This window comes from Gigantopelta aegis, chromosome 9, assembly GCF_016097555.1.
Source record: "Gigantopelta aegis isolate Gae_Host chromosome 9, Gae_host_genome, whole genome shotgun sequence".
NCBI classification, from domain to species: Eukaryota; Metazoa; Mollusca; class Gastropoda; order Neomphalida; family Peltospiridae; genus Gigantopelta; species Gigantopelta aegis.
Window position 1 is genome coordinate 24,878,494 of NC_054707.1, and position 16,687 is coordinate 24,895,180.

The 16,687-nt window shown below is 33.9% G+C and overlaps 1 protein-coding gene across 1 annotated transcript in view; it reads left to right on the forward strand.

Moving 5' to 3' along the window:
* The window catches only part of LOC121381161 (Werner syndrome ATP-dependent helicase homolog), a 48,846-nt gene that overhangs the window by 13,829 nt on the left and 18,330 nt on the right, over positions 1 to 16,687 (forward strand). The window contains exons 12-18 of the mRNA XM_041510334.1: positions 2,264 to 2,355; positions 3,238 to 3,419; positions 9,687 to 9,788; positions 10,438 to 10,518; positions 11,222 to 11,345; positions 15,770 to 15,876; positions 16,250 to 16,281. Of these exons, the coding sequence (XP_041366268.1) occupies positions 2,264 to 2,355; positions 3,238 to 3,419; positions 9,687 to 9,788; positions 10,438 to 10,518; positions 11,222 to 11,345; positions 15,770 to 15,876; positions 16,250 to 16,281 (720 nt within the window). The remainder of the gene's footprint in view (positions 1 to 2,263; positions 2,356 to 3,237; positions 3,420 to 9,686; positions 9,789 to 10,437; positions 10,519 to 11,221; positions 11,346 to 15,769; positions 15,877 to 16,249; positions 16,282 to 16,687) is intronic.

The following is a 16,687-nucleotide window of genomic DNA, read 5'->3' on the forward strand; positions in this document are numbered from 1 at the left end:
TGATTTTAACATGCATTGTGTGTAACACTGTCAACTCGGGAGTCTGGCAGTTCAGATTCGTCATAGCTGCATTATGTAATCCAGTGGGAAGACATTTTGCAATTCAGAGGTGTTATTAGAACTAAATTGGATAGTTTTTTTATATGGCAACACTGAATGTCAATACACAGCCTGTTGAATTAGTGGCAACACGCTTCATAGCCATTACGATGACAACAAACATTATAATAACACGTCATTTTATAAACTCCATATGCTTTTTTAACAATATAAATAGGCTATCCCACAATTCTCACTTTGGCAAAGGTTAAACAGTCGGGACAATTCGGCATGTTATATTCTCAGAAACCGAAAGTAGTCGACATTTTCCGAATGAGAAACAAAGGCAGAGTTACTTCCCTTATGTTATTTTGACAAAAGAGGATCGATTTTTTTTTATGCTTACAAAAATGTAATTTAACAGGAGAAATTGTTTCCCCGCACCGGATTTAGGAGATTTGATCAAATACCGGGAGACTCCTGCGGAATCCGGGAGGGTTGACAGGTCTGTTTATATATTACTTATTTATATAATGTTTTTACAGGGCTTCTAGGTTATGGTAGCCCCACTCCCATGGCTAGTGATATTCAATGTTGGGCTACTAAATAACTGCCATTGCCATGCCCGACGGCTAGTGAATTGTTTTTGTCAGATGTTGCAGTTAAGTCTATTTTGTAAATATGAATATCCTGACCCCACCCCAATCCTACAATGTTAGTGTTTTTAAGCTCTATCTCCTTCTTACTAATTATTTTGTAAAATTGTATTAACTTAAAGTAAAGTAGGGCTAGTGAATTTTTAATCGTGGCTAGTAAATTAAAAAAAATCACTGATCCCATGGCTAGTGGATTTCACAAAAATTCTAGAAGCCCTGGTTTTCACAATCGCACGGTATATCTCTGGTATATTTTTAAATCATGTATTACTCATTTAAGATAGACCATCCACATTAATGTTTTTACCATCGCACAGTATATCTCTGGTATATTTTTAAATTATATATTACCCATGTAAGATAGACCATCCACATTAATGTTTTTACCAACTATGTTGTATAAAAAATGTATTATTCTCCATTTTAGCACCAAGTAGTAGGCTGTTTATTTATTTGTTTGTATTACATATGGTGACATACTTGTACATTTAAAACAGCTGAAGATTACCATTGAAATTAAGAGAGAAATTCTCCAACTTGCTTTACATAATGTAGACAGTGAGACTGACTCCACTTGGTACTTTTTATCATTCCATCTATTATTTTATTTATCTGTGGGAACAGGCGTGTGAACAGCTGTCTACATTTCGACTGATTTTGTCACATATGTGACCATTTTATTTATTTTGCGACTAAATATTTCATACTATCTATATAAAAATAGAAGTAGGTGTCATCTGACTCCTAGATGGACAAGTTAATGTAGAGGACTGTATGTCAATGATCTATTAGATAGGGTTTGACAAATCCACTAGCCCTTAGTCCCGGCCAGTAAATTTATGGTTCAGGCTAGTGGAAATTATCAACTGTATTACTATAATACATAGCTTCCATATACGCAGGTATGCAGCTGCATACCACCCGAGATGACAAATATATTTTTTTAAATTAAAATACATGTATATGATGTAAATGTGTGTATGCCCTATGCTAATAGCGTTTTATTCCATCGCCGAAAAACATCTGCGTACCACCTGAAAATCCCAAGCTAGGCCCCTGTAATACATAGGGTACTAGCCAAAGCTTCTGTGAGGGCTAGTGACACTGAAACATTGTCAGAACACTACATTAAAGCTTGAAAATAAGAACCTATAGTACATGCTTACACTGGATAAAACATAGCAATTACCCTGATTTGCTGGAAAACATTTTGGGGAAATTCTATTTGTTTCTTTTTTAATGTATACTATTTTGCAATCGTAATACATGTTAAAATAATAATTACAATGATATTATAATTAAACAGAAAACTAAAGAAAATCAGGTTAGTGTTCCCATCTTGAGGGGAGGGGGGAGAAGTCTATGCTCTTGTCCCTCTAGCAGTAGCATAAACATTTACATGTTTTGTGAACTTTGTTTACGGTCAAAAATATTTAAACTTGTGTTTTTTTCCATTTGCCATTCTCATCCCTGCCTGGTCAATTTAATGTGAGTGTTCTTAGACATAAGATTTGTATTACTATATCCCATTTAACTGATGTTTTATAATAATTGATTTTCTCCACCAGGTCTGGGTGTTTCGTGTGCGGCGTATCATGCAGGATTGTCACTCTCTCAGCGGAAAGACACTCATCACAAATTTGTGAATGACCAAATACAGGTTATTATTATTATCCACATAGTTCAAGATACACTGGGAAATATAACCAGTACAGCACATGTGTCATAATAATTTCATGTGACCAACGAATGACGTAATTTTGGGAAGCAACGTCATAACATAATGTGGCTTTCCCAGTCTTACTGCTCTCTGTTGGAAAATGACGTCGTTTTGTCATCTCTTTCTGGTTACATTTTAAATGTTTTGACATGGTTGTTGTCAGCCTTTTCATACAAAATAATAATATGGGGATGATAAAGAAATTAATATACTCATGTGTGAATCGTACTGATTTTACAAAACTCACTTGGGCAATACAAGAATCTTGGAACTCGTTTCGTAAAATCAGTACAACACACAAGTTGTTATAATAATCTCTATTTATCTTTTATGTTTGGATGTGAATATCAATTTCTAGTGACCTTTCTGTTGCAAATAGACAGGGTTTTTACACTGACCATGTAAAATACATGTCTGAAACATGTCATTTCTTGAATTACGTTAAATTGGAAAATTATTAGGAAACATCTTAGACCAAAACAGATGAGCAAAACATTAATTTTAATGTTTTCACTTTTCAACCCGGGTCAAAATTGACACCTTCCAGTCTTGAAAAGTCAGGGGTTACTGTAAGTTTGTCTTCAAAGAACAAGTAAATTTTATATTTAGTTTGGCTAAGACAGATTTAATTTTACTACAGATGTTCAAACACAATTCACTAAATTGCTAAAAAAGTTCTACACTTAAGTATACACATGGGACAAGCAAGCAAGAGCTGATAATTTCTGTGTTCTGTGAGACTAAATTATTATTCCTTGATTGAGAAATGAAAAAAGCTGGATTGTGAAAGGAAATAACATCTACTTTGTAATGTTGTTTCAGGTGGTTGTAGCGACTGTTGCGTTCGGAATGGGGATAGACAAGCCTGATGTTCGAAAGATCATTCATTACGGAGCGCCAAAAGACATTGAGTCTTACTACCAGGAAGTGGGTCGAGCTGGCCGAGACGGGTTGCCTAGCAGCTGTCATGTTTTTTACTCAGGAGCCGATTTCAATGTCAGCAAGTGTGTAATTAAAAACATTAGTGTGTGTGTGTGTTTGTGTTTGTGTTTGTGTATGTTTTAGTGTGTGTTTGTCTGTGTGTCTATGTCTGTATGTGTGTGTGTGTAAACTGTGTGTATACATTTGTGTGTGTGTGTCTATGTCTGTGTGTGTGTGTGTGTGTGTAAACTGTGTGTACATGTGTGTGTGTGTGTGTATGCATGTGTGTGTGTGTCTGTCTGTCTGTGTGTGTGTGTGTGTACATGTATGTGTGTATACATTTGTGTGTGTGTACATGTATGTGTGTATACATTTGTGTGTGTGTGTATGCATATGTGTGTATGCATTTGTGTGTGTATACATTTGTGTGTGTGTGTGTGTGTGTGTGTGTGTGTGTGTATTATATCTACATGAAGGTAGCCTGATTGAGTATAACTTTTATTTATGTTTTATCCTTTTTTTTTAAACACTTGTGAGCCATGTTTTGTTCATTACTCATTGTTTTTCGAATATATATTAATTATCTTGTCAACGCAGAAATAGTCCTATAGCATAATTTTCACTAAGAATTTGTAACTGATATCTGGCCTGCCGGTGGGACCATTGGGCTATTTCTCGTTCTAGCCAGTGCATCATGACTGGTACATCAAAGGTTGTGGTATGTGCTCAGGGAGACCAACTTTCCGGAATTTTCAGAAAAATCTGGAATTTTTAACCCATATCCGGAATTCCGGAATTAATGCGAAATATCCGGAATTTTTTTTCAAATTCGCTATCATTATTTTTTTGGGAAGCAACCATTTCTGAATATATTTTTAATGTTCTATATTTTTAAATCCCGAGTTTATTAAACAGAGTTTATCATTCTGCATTCTCCATTGCAACCTGAACTTGGTATTACAGGGCTGTAGCTAGCATGGGGGCAAGGGGGGCAGTTCCCCCCCCCCCCAAAAAAAAATAAAAAAAAAAATTCGGAAAGCATTATAGAAACTTAAAGAAAAGGAGTTTTAGACTATTGACTTCTCAGTTGCCCCCAACCCCCAAACAAAAAATCCTAGCTACGGCCCTGTATTATCGACCGTTTCGTGCTATTACTAAGACGTTTGTTTATTGGCTGTATTTGTCAACAGCTGACCAATGAAAATGTTTTTGACAATCGAGTAAACTGAAGCCATGTATGAAATTTGTCTCACTTGTTATGTAGTTTATGTATTCATTTTAAAGATATGTCAAATATCATATGGTAATTACTATGGGGCAGACATCGGTTCTGTGGCAATGCATGCAACTTCGTCACAGTGTGTAAAAACCTCAACATATAACAGAACACTTGCGATCGTACGAAAATAAAAGAAACGGATTCACAATTTTCTTCTTAAGTTCTTTTCGTATGCTTTCACGTGCAACATTTCACTAAATACTATTTGGCTACCAGTAATCTGTGACACATTCATGACATTAATATTAATTAATTAATATACCTACCGATCTTGTTTTATTCAATTAAGTTAAACTATAACCAATGTAAATTTTTACAAATCATTGTTAGATTTTTCCGCGAAAAATGCTAATAGTAAACTGTAATGTAAGCGTAATTCAGAACGATAGGCAGGCTTAATGTGGGTACCAGACGTTTCGTCCCCGATTCAGTTAACCACAAATTAGTTTGAACCCCACTGATGAAATAGTGAAAATGTAGCAATGTACCTACATAAAAATAACATTGGTCCCAAGTTTGTCACTTTATTACTAATCTGTAGGTGGGAGTGAAACTGTACTACACTATCTGCTAATAAAGTGGGGCTTGGGGGGAGGGGGGGTGTGATGCTGATTTTTGATGTTTGGTCTGTGTGTGTGTGTGTGTGTGTGTGTGTACGTGTGTGTGTTTGATAATGCTGTTAATTGCTGTACTAGGTATAGTAACTTTATTGACACTGATGAATATATTTAGCATGTTTCACAAGACAAGCCATAAAGTAGGGCTATGCTTAAAAAGGAAGTAGAAAAATTCTGCCACTTATGTGGATTGATTTATACTTTTATTATTGAATACATAACATTCTAAAAAAAAAAATACAATTTTTTTATTGTTATTATCTGGAAACCCTTCACTGCCAATTTCCTCCCTCTTGCATTGTGACAAAGAGGACTACCACTCTCAGACTAGTTTATTAAAGCATGCGCAGTTCTACGTTTAGTCTCTTGTTCTTGGTGCTGCATTATCTTTTTTTTCAAAGACAATGGAAGTCAAGCTGCACACCTTGACCTAGCATTTTGTCTTCACCCCTGTATTAAAAGAGATTTAATCTGTATAATTTAATGGTAATTTGTAAAGAAACTTTTTTATATACACTGGATTTCGTTTTCAAAAAATGTTACTTGAGTTGGTATGGGTTTAAAACTTAATACCATGTTTTTATATGCATTTTAGCTTTATTAATTTTGAAGTTGCATGCCAATTAATCGGTTTCCTTTTGACACAAACAGACTATATGGGCAGTTTCACGGGAAAGGTTGCACTGCTCGTTGATTGGAATAAAATTTTCATAACTTTAAAATGTAAAACTCTGTTCTGCTGAAATTTTATAGGTACCTGTGTGAATGGTATAGCAACCTACAAACCAAGTTTTATTGAAATAACTTGATTTTTCATCAAGTAGTGAATATTTATATATCAAAATAACACATTTACGAGTCTCATTTGCATTTTTGCATTATTCCATCACAATTTTAATAATAATGTAATGTGAAATAGACACTTTTATTATAATTTTTTTTGAATACTAGACTACTGGTAAACATTTTTTTATCAACCATATCATACCTGGATGTTGTGTTATAAATTTACAGTATTTTAAAGAACTAGCCCTGTTTTCTTTTTTTTTAAATTGAAGATGTCCTGTTATGAACATTGACCTATAAATAGTTCAAATAACATTTTACAACAATTATTTTTGTATTACTATAATCACAATAGACACCTACAGTTGTGACAAGAACAAAAATCGATGTCACTTTGTTATTTATTTTGAGATATTTATTGTAACATACATGTGTAGAGCCTAAATATTTCCGTTAAAAAATGTCCCCTCCTAAACATGGGTCAAAGAAATATATACAGGCAGGTTACAAAACTTTAATCATATAGTACATGCATAATAGCCTACAAAAACTAATTTGTATAACTATTGTGTTTGTTTGAATTGTAGTTCTGTAAATACACAAGATTTTGCATGTTAAACAAAATGTCCCCTACTAAACACAATTTTAACATGTATATTTAAACATCTTTTTGCAAAGTGCTTTCATTACATTATAATATATTTACTTGAATGGATAGAAAATACAATTTTATACCAATTTCATAATAAATATGAAGTTTGTTTGATAGATTTTTTGTAAAAGGGTTGTGAGATATGATGCAGTATTGAGATAATAAAAAAACCCACCCAACATGCTTAATATATGTATGATTTAAATTCATTTAAAATTAACTATTAATTCACTGATGCAGTGGTAATTTTATGTTACAATGTTCAAGTTCCGGAAAGGACATTTACAACATGTTAAAGCTGAGCTGATTTGATATTGACATGTCTGAGTGTTGCTATGTACATGTGACTTGTATGGAAGTCTGAGACATTTGTTGACAATCTGCAGGTGTTAGTTGGTTTGACTGATAGATGTCAGCTTTGTTTATTATTCTGTTACACTTGGAAAGTTGTGCAGTGATCAGTTTTGGTTCTTTATTCTGCCATGCGTATATATACAGTCAAACTGTGTTAAACATTCACCTTAAGGAGGACATGTATCAACTTGGCCTTTTAACACAGTTGGTTGTTTAATACAGGTGGCTGCTTAATGCAGGTCAGTTCGTATTATTACAGAATCTGATGCTTTTTTAAGAATACTGTTTACTATGACGAGGGTTATTACATTGGACGAATAACCAATACACAATCAGGGCTTCTAGAATTTTTATAAAATCCACTAGCCATGGGATCAGTGATTTTTAAAAATGTACTAGCCACAATTAAAAATTCACTAGTCCTACTTTACTTTACTTTAAGAAAATCTAATTTTACTAAATAATAGTAATAATCGGATATAACACTTAAAGAGGGAGATAGAGCTCAAAAACACTAACATTGGGAGATGGGATGGGGGCAGGATATTCATATTTACAAAATAGACTTAACTGCAACATTTGACCAAAAATAATTCACTAGCCGACGGGCATGGCAATAGTAGTTATTTACTAGCCCAGCATTGAATATCACTAGCCATGGGAGTGGGACTAACATAATCTAGAAGCTAGCCCTGACAATGCAAGTGTAAAGTGCTTGAAGGTGATCATATTTGTATGAAATTCCTTCATGAGTGTAAAGTGACATCAACATTTAAATGGCCATGGACAAGGTCCTCCCAGACTGTCGGAGTGGAGTGCTTAGAAAGTCGTTGCATCTTTCTGGGCCTTTAACGGTTGAAGGACATGAGCCTTTTATTCTGCCACAGTTGCAGGACGTAAAATCCAAATATTACAAAATAAAGCTGGCAAATAAGGACATTACAAGCTAAGTAGATTGTATGTCTTGTATGCAGCAGTGTAAGGTAATCTTTCAATGTTAATTATCTAATTACACCATTACATGCAGATTCATATCAAATATTATTTTCTAATACAATTATGAATTAATTTTTTTTTTAAAGATTAAGAGCAGTCTGTTTATTTAACTGAAATCTAAATGTTAAAGAAAAAGTCCCCTCCTAAACAAAATTGCTATTTTCACACTGCATTGTTTGAAAGCTTATATTACTGCTAATACTAATGCAATCAACATTATTTTTTAACTTGTATTCTAAAAAACATATTGAAATTTCTTTTCTAATTCAGTTATAGACATTCTGTTTGAAGATTAATATTTAATGGTTTCTGTTTAAAATAAATCATTTTTAAATAGAAGAATATTGCTCAAATATTACCAAAAAGCATCAGAAAACTTAAAATCCTAGGCCTTATTAATGAAAACATAGTTACTCATAACAGTTTCCTATTTAAAAAAAACACCTCAGTTTATCTTTAGAAATGTATCACATAAAAGCTTATGATTATGCTGTACCTATGTGTCCTCATATTTTTATGCTGTGCATGTAATTATATTACTGATTATTTTATAAACTGTAACAGCTGTAGGTCCAATATTTTATAAAACATTTCACTAGTCATATTGCTTTTTAAACATATTGTTTTTTATAGAATGCTGCATAGTTAATTTTGGGGTCCCAGTGAGACTTTTTATGCAACCTTTCCCGTGAAACTGCCCATATACGGTGAGCACAAAGTACATATTTAACAAAGAACATTCTAGTTTTAGTTTTGGCTGTGCAGTTAAATTGCAATGTGACAATTGGAGGGCGAGTTGAATTTGAGAAGGGCCAGTAAGATTATTTTCAACTGGCCCTGGTGGCGACCATGGTTTTAATTTAGTGGTGTCGTTAAACAAGAACAAACTTTTAAAAACAAACTGATATTAGCTTGTTGCTCACACAAATTTAATTTTACACAACCTTTTTTAAATTTGCCATGACATGTATTTTTGTAGACATAACAGGTTACACCAAAAGGAAATTGGGTACCTGATGTTAGTTTTGCATAAATGATAAATGGGTTACGGCAATTTTCTATTCCCAGAGGCCTGAATTCCAAAATATCTGTATAATTTTAAAGATTCTGGGAGGATCATTAAAACGAATCTCCAAATTCAATGCCTGACATATATATTTCATTACTGTTGTATATGTTGTTTTACTGGGTTTTTCCAAATGCATCCAAAGTTGGTTTTTGAAACGGCATTCTATGTTTTATTTTAATGTCTCACTAATAGTACTATGTTTGTTTTTCTCATTCCTACATCCATTGAAACTCCTCTAAACTGGACACCCTCGGTACCAAGGAAAAAGTCTGGTTATAAGAGGTATCTGGTTTAGAGAGGGTCTCTTCTGTACAGATATTTAAAAAAGGGCAGCGAAAAACATCCGGTTTTGAGGGAATTCCGGTTAACAGAGGGTCCGGTTATGAGAGGTTTCACTGTACTACACTATTGTCATATCATACTCTACATGTATGTATACTTTCCTGTTTCTCACATACAAATACAAAAGCATACCATGTGGTAGCATTGAGTACAGTCTCTGTCACTAATAGTTGTTATACTTTCTGATATAAACATGTTGCCGATATTGGTGTTAAATTATATTTTGTTGTTACATTTATCTCTCTCTTTTTTAAGGCATTTCATCAATGAAATAAAAAATCTGACTTTCAAACAGCACAAGTTAAAAATGCTTAGGAAGCTGGAGCAATACCTCAGTGTTGCAACATGCCGACGGAGGTGAGTGGCTTGGCAACGAGAGCCATGATGTAGCCTAGAGTCATGGTGTAGCTGACTATCTCTCTCTCTCTCTCTCTCTCTCTCTCTCTCTGACTCCTCTAATATATTCCCCCCCCTCCCTCTCTCTCTCTCTCTCTCTCTCTCTCTCTCTCTCTCTCTCTCTCTCTCTCTCTCTCTCTCTCTCTCTCTCTCTCTCTCTCTCTCTCTCTCTCTCTCTCTCTCTCTCTCTCCTCTCCACCTCTATCTTTGCCTCCATCCTTCCTCTCCCTATCTCTCAACCAAGTGTCACAAGTCCATCATTTGGATTGCTGCAAATCCCTGTCACAAGAATCCATTAGAATCGTCTTTTTTCATAGCATTTTCACAATGTGCTAAGTGGTTAATTAATTTAAAATGTCATGCTTATTTGTAATATACATGTAACTAGTTTCTGGCAAGGAGATTGTATTTTCTAATAAATAAATGCCTGAACATTAGACGTCAGATGAGATGATTTGGGATTTTAAATGTTGATGTTCTTGTATCTACATGTAATTGGTTTTGTGTTATTTTTATTTACTTGAATATTTAGGAATCTGATTCCCAATTTAAAAATGAACCCTGATACATTATTTCATTAATTATATGTTTAATAATCTTTTATTTTTAGGGTTTTGCTTGCACATTTTGAAGGACGTGATATGAAGGAAATTGGAGGAACAGTGGAATGCTGTGACAACTGTCGCAAAAAGTGAGAATTTGACGTAACATTCTTTTGGCTAAATTGCTATTAATCATGTTATTGGTCCCCTACCGGTCTAACCAGAAGGAAAGACCCCTTTGCTATTTGCTAAACATAGCAAACTTTATCAAAAAACAAGAATGACATTGTTACTCATATGTGACATCATTCAGATTCTTGATAATTTTCAGTACATACACTACACGGATTTAGACCGGGTAAATTGCACATGTATATTATGTCACTATGTAAGAGTGTTTCACTCATGGTCAATTTTCCTTTTAAAGTTTAAAGTTTGTTTTGTTTAACGACACCACTAGAGCACATTGATGTATTATTCATCGGCTGTTGGATGTCAAACATTTGATCATTTTGATAATATAGTCTTAGAGAGGAAACCCGCTACTTTTTTCCATTAGTAGCAAAGGATCTTTTATATGCACCATCTCATGCATTCCACCCATTCGACTTTTGTTTTCCCCCCATTTCTCATAGCCCTGTAATGTAACTGGAGGCAAGCAGAGGGCAAACTGACATAAAAAAATAGAATTAAATGAGAGTGCTCTTCCTTGCACGGGTACTCGGTCCTGTGAACGGACTCCGGTCTTGCTAGACTCGACCCGTGCTCAAGTACTCGAGTACTCGTGGTGATCATATTGTCGGCATATAAGATATTGAGCAATGTAAATATAACATTGTCTGAATGTTTCAGAATTGCGGTTACTGTCCGTCATGGATACTTTGATTCTCAAGACTGGGGTACGAATGCCGGTCTCGCCCCTGACCAGCCAGTTGATTATACCAAGGAGGCCACGGATTTTTTCAGTGCTATCGAGGTTTGTCCAGTTTACTTGTTTTATACACACAGTCCTCAGGTGAAAGATGTTACTGTCACTCCCTCAGTAGTTCATTTAGCATTTGTATCTGACCTCATGCTTATACAGACAATACTACATGAGTGGATGTTAAATACCATTTTTCTTATAACTCATAGGATAAAAAGAATACTACATGAGTGGCTGTTAACTACCATTTTTCTTACAACTGGTAGGATAAAAAGAATACTACATGAGTGGCTGTTAACTACCATTTTTCTGACAACTCATAGGATAAAAAGAATACTACATGAGTGGCTGTTAACTACCATTTTTCTTACAACTGGTAGGATAAAAAGAATACTACATGAGTGGCTGTTAACTACCATTTTTCTTACAACTGGTAGGATAAAAAGAATACTACATGAGTGGCTGTTAACTACCATTTTTCTGACAACTCGTTGCAAGATATAAAGAATACTACATGAGTGGCTGTTAGATACCATTTATCTTACAACAAGTTGTTTTAAAACACATCTAACGAGCAAAAGCGAATTGTACATGTTTAAACAACAAGTTGTAAGATAAATTATATTTAAGAGATATGAATGTGGTATTCTTTCTTTTTACATATCCTCAAAATCTAGGTTTAAAACATTAACTGTCTTTTCCAACTAAAACCTATTTTTATGGCTCTAGCGCTTGTAGTTAATTTAAGCGTCATATAGAAATTGGTTCCATATTAACTTAAATGTCACAGAGCAATCAATTTCAATTGTGCTTTTTGTTTTTTTATTGGACCAGGGTTAAAAATTAGCAATCGCCCGGTCGCCCGTGGAGACCTTTATTGGCTAATGAACAATGAATTTTAGAAAGGTAGTCCATTGGGCGACCCTCGATTTTAGGGTCTGGCAAGTATGGTAGAACATGTTCTATATTTTGACAACACCAGACTCAGCTTATGTGGCTTTCGGCTGGGTCTTTCTGAAAATAGAGCTCAAAATGTATTGAAGACTTTGCATATATTTTTTTAATCTGGAAGTCGTCGGCTTATTGGAATGGACTGGATACGCCGTAATTATCTAATAGAACTACTATTTGCCAATTGTTACTAATGTTATGGTAAAAAGGAACCATATTTAATTGGCTTACATTATTTTAGGACAAAATCAAAATCTATCTTGTAGTTTTAACTCACGCTAACAACAGCACATGCCAGTCCTTGCCTTTTGAAAAACAAAGGCGAGTGAAAAATCGCACACCTCAAAACGCTTAGGCGAGTGAAAAATTGCACTCATGAAAATGCTAAGGCGTGTGAAAACCAAGCATTATTAATTTATGAAGTAATTGGTCATGTAAATGCAGAGACATATGCTTCAAAAATGAACCAATATACCAATAATGTTTTCTTCTAATTTTATGTTGTTTGTTTCATTAGTGTAGTCTGATTTTTTTCCCTTTCAGGAATGGAGTTATAATTTATTAAAACATTTCAGGAGTAGTAATATAGAAATATAATTATGACATGTATACACTGATGCAGACAATTCGATTTTATAATTACAATATGTACTATTCAGATAATTTGATGCACACAATTATATATATATATATATATATACCTTTTCAGTGTTAGATGGTTTGATGAACGTGCAGCTAACTATATATAGGAATCAACTTGTCTTGAATTTCATTATTATGTGCAATGAATATGATTAGGATAGTTGGGATGGGAAAAACCCACTGGTCCAAATAGGTGGTTCATGAACTCCGACCCAAGCATCTCAAGTGTGCACTACTCATATTATTAAAACATATTTTTTTTAAATAGTGTTGGTTGGGACATTGACATCCATGTGTCATTTTTAATTCAACAATTACGCAACCAGTCTCCCTCCCTCAACATTTTGTAAACGCCATTTGACCTACGGCTACAAGTTACGAATGGCTCTGACAGCGTTACGTCATTGATCTAGAATGGCCCTAATGTTGTTGATACAAAATATACAAACTCTGACAAAATCTGTCATTACAAAGGATTTTATTCCAAACGTGGGATGCCATAATAAAGATAATTAAAAAAAAACATAATTTTAGACATCGTCATCAATGCTAATAAATTGTCAAGAAGACCAGCGTGTTCGTGCAGAATTCCAAGAGCAAAAATAATCTGACCCCAATAGCTCTGTTTGGTCAGTATGCCACAGAGTATTGCGCATCAAATCATGTTCCAGTCACATGGTCTGTGACTTTCTAACAAACATACCAAAAATTAAATAGTGGGAAATTATCATGGATTACTGTTACTATAGTGTGTACATATATACATATATAAATAGCATATGTACATTCATTAACCTCTGGCTGAAATACAAATATTTAAATGAAGTTTTATTTGATTTTTTTTTAAAGATAAAAAAAGAAAAATAATAAACATACAAAAATACCTATGCTTATTCCTACGTACCTATTATCATTTCTTTTCCTTCTTTTTATTATTCCGTTTAAATTTCTTTCTTTTCTTTTTTTTCTTTTTTCTTTTTTTGAAAAAGAAAGTATAAAATTATATGTAAGCTTTGAAGACCAACAGTTTAAGTTATGAACTAATCGAGACAATTTTATCGACTTCGCTGATTTCCTTAACGAGTTCATTTGTGTAGGCTACAGAAGCCACTATTTAATTCAATCCCTTTTCTCTTTTTGTCATAACTATATGAACAGTATAAATGAGTTATCCTTATCAGATGTTGTGATCTATTACCTTACAAAAGTGGACTGTTTCTAATTAATAATAAATTAAATGGGCAAAGAAGTTTTGATCAGATTGGTATGTCTTCGAAAATGTCTATTAAATCTGTGTTTTCCGATTTGTATAGCAAAAATAAGTCATATATTAAAATCTTGCATGGACGCTACCATTCTCGTAAAAAAAAAATTCTGGTATTATTAAACGGATCTTTCTATCAGCTACATAAGGTAAATAGTAGCAATCAATATACAAAATTATTTTATGTGCGCTGTTTGTTAAGTGTAACGTGCGTTATTTTTCACACTCGCCAGATTGAAATTACGTGCACTGTACGAGCGCGATCGCACCCGCGCACCTTAAAAGGCAAGGTCTGACATGCGAGCAGATAAAAATACCAATTACATTTTCCATTATTACAGGGCTTATTCCAAAAGTCAGTTAATTGATTGTCGTTGTAGATATTGTTTTAAGTTTAAATAAGCGATTTGCATGAAATAAGAACAGATCAGATCTAAAGTGACACCAAGGACTTACAGGATGACATAACCGTTCAAATATTACTGTAATAAACAATAAGTATGTATGCTTTGTAATATGATACATTGTATAGTTTGGTAAAGTGTTTTGTTTGTGGTTTTTTTTGTCACAGATTTATTTTTCTTTCAATATTTATTTTTCTTTCAATATTTATTTTATTAGTAGTCTACTAGCATTTACAATATCCAAATTAAACATGTGCGTGCTTCGTCTGTAGGAGAACAGTGACTCCCGAGGAAATGTTATCCCTCTTGCATCACCACAAAATGTATTTCTTCCCTATGGCATTGCTACAAAGAGGACTGTCACCCCAGACTAGTTTATATTCTAAAACATGGGCAGTTCTACCTTTATTCTCTTTGTACTGCATTATTTATTTTGTTCACTTCAGAGACAATGCAAGTCAAGCTGCATACCTTGGCTGTTCTAGCATTTTGTCTTCACCCATGTATTAAAATGAGATTTAATATGTATAATTTAATGGTAATTTGTAAAGAAACATTTTTATTTATACTGAATTTCTTTTTTCAAAAAGTGTTATTTGGGTTTAAAACTGTTTAACATGTTTTTATATGAATTTTAACTCTATTCATTATGAAGTTACATGCCAATTCATCAGTTTCTTTTTGAAGCAAACGGTCTATATACAATGAGCACATGGTTATTATTCAACAAAGAACATGCTAGTTTTGAATTTGGTTGTGCAGATAAATCTGAATGTGAAAATTAAGGGTTAGTTAAATTTGAGAAGGGCCAGTAAGATTTTTCTTCAAATGGCCCTGCTGGCGACCATGGTTTTTATGTTAATTTTCAACCTTGTTGGACAGTATGGCAGTGGCAACCTGGTCATGCTAGCCAGTCGTATGTCTTTATGTTACCACATGTATGTGTGTTAGTATGTGTTCTCACTAACGGAGTGTTAGAAAAAACTGTAAAGTCTAGATTGAAGGCTATTTACAGTCTAGAGACTAATATCATGGTATTGCCATACAAATTGCATAAAGCATTTCAGACTATTAAAGTTTTATAAGCCCTTGTGTTTTATGGGGTTTTTTGTTGTTTAAAGTACTCATTTGATGCAGATAATTTCAAGATGGCAGTGGAACTGCTTGTTGAATTATTTTATTAAAAACTAACAGACTTGTTTTTATTTCAACAGACTTTGGGAGGTCGGTTTGGTTTGACTGCTCCAGTAAACTTTCTCCGAGGATCAAACAGTCAACAAACTCAACGATTCACAAAGAAACCAGGCTGGGGGTCTGGCAAGTAAGTTTTCAAAACAGAAATAAATTAGTTTTCTTACAAATTTACATTTATCACTTTCTCTTAAGTAATATACCAAATATCTACAGTAAATTCTACATTTGTTGTAATGAACATCTTGTCTCTAAAGAGCAATTCCAGTTCGACACAAGTTGTAATATATCAAAAGCTATGGTGCGTGCTGTCCTGTCTATTGGAAAGTACATAAAAGATTCCTTGCTGTTGTTTTGGAATATTAATGGAATAATCAATATGGTGACTGCAGTTTTCTTCTCTCACATCCACACCAAGTAAAGCCTTGACGTAACTACAGTATGTTAGACACTAAATATGCTGAGGTGTCGTTTAACAAATATTCCTTTCTTTTATTTGTCAGATACAGAGGTTTGAAGTGGTGGAAGTCCTTTGGCAAGTATTAAGTGACTATTTAATCCAATGATTTCATCAGTTTAATATTTAGCAGATCGCCATCTGCATTTTTAGATTTGCGGGCATTAGCCTGTGTTATAAAAATGTTGTTATTATTTATTTTGCAGTTACATCATAGTAGCTCAGTAATAAGTGCTTGCAGTGATATGCGGTTGGTCTAGGATTGGATTCCAACTTGTTCCAGCCTGTGCTCCACAACTGGCGTAACAAAGGCCATTTCTTTCTGTTATCTACTTTATGCCCAAAAATATCATTTTTGACTGAAGGCATTAGCCTGTGATAAAAAATGAAACATTTGCAGACATCAAAGAAACAATAATACTGTAACAGTGAAACCCGGTCTCAACCAGACCCTGTACAAACCAGAATCCTGTCAAATCCTGGC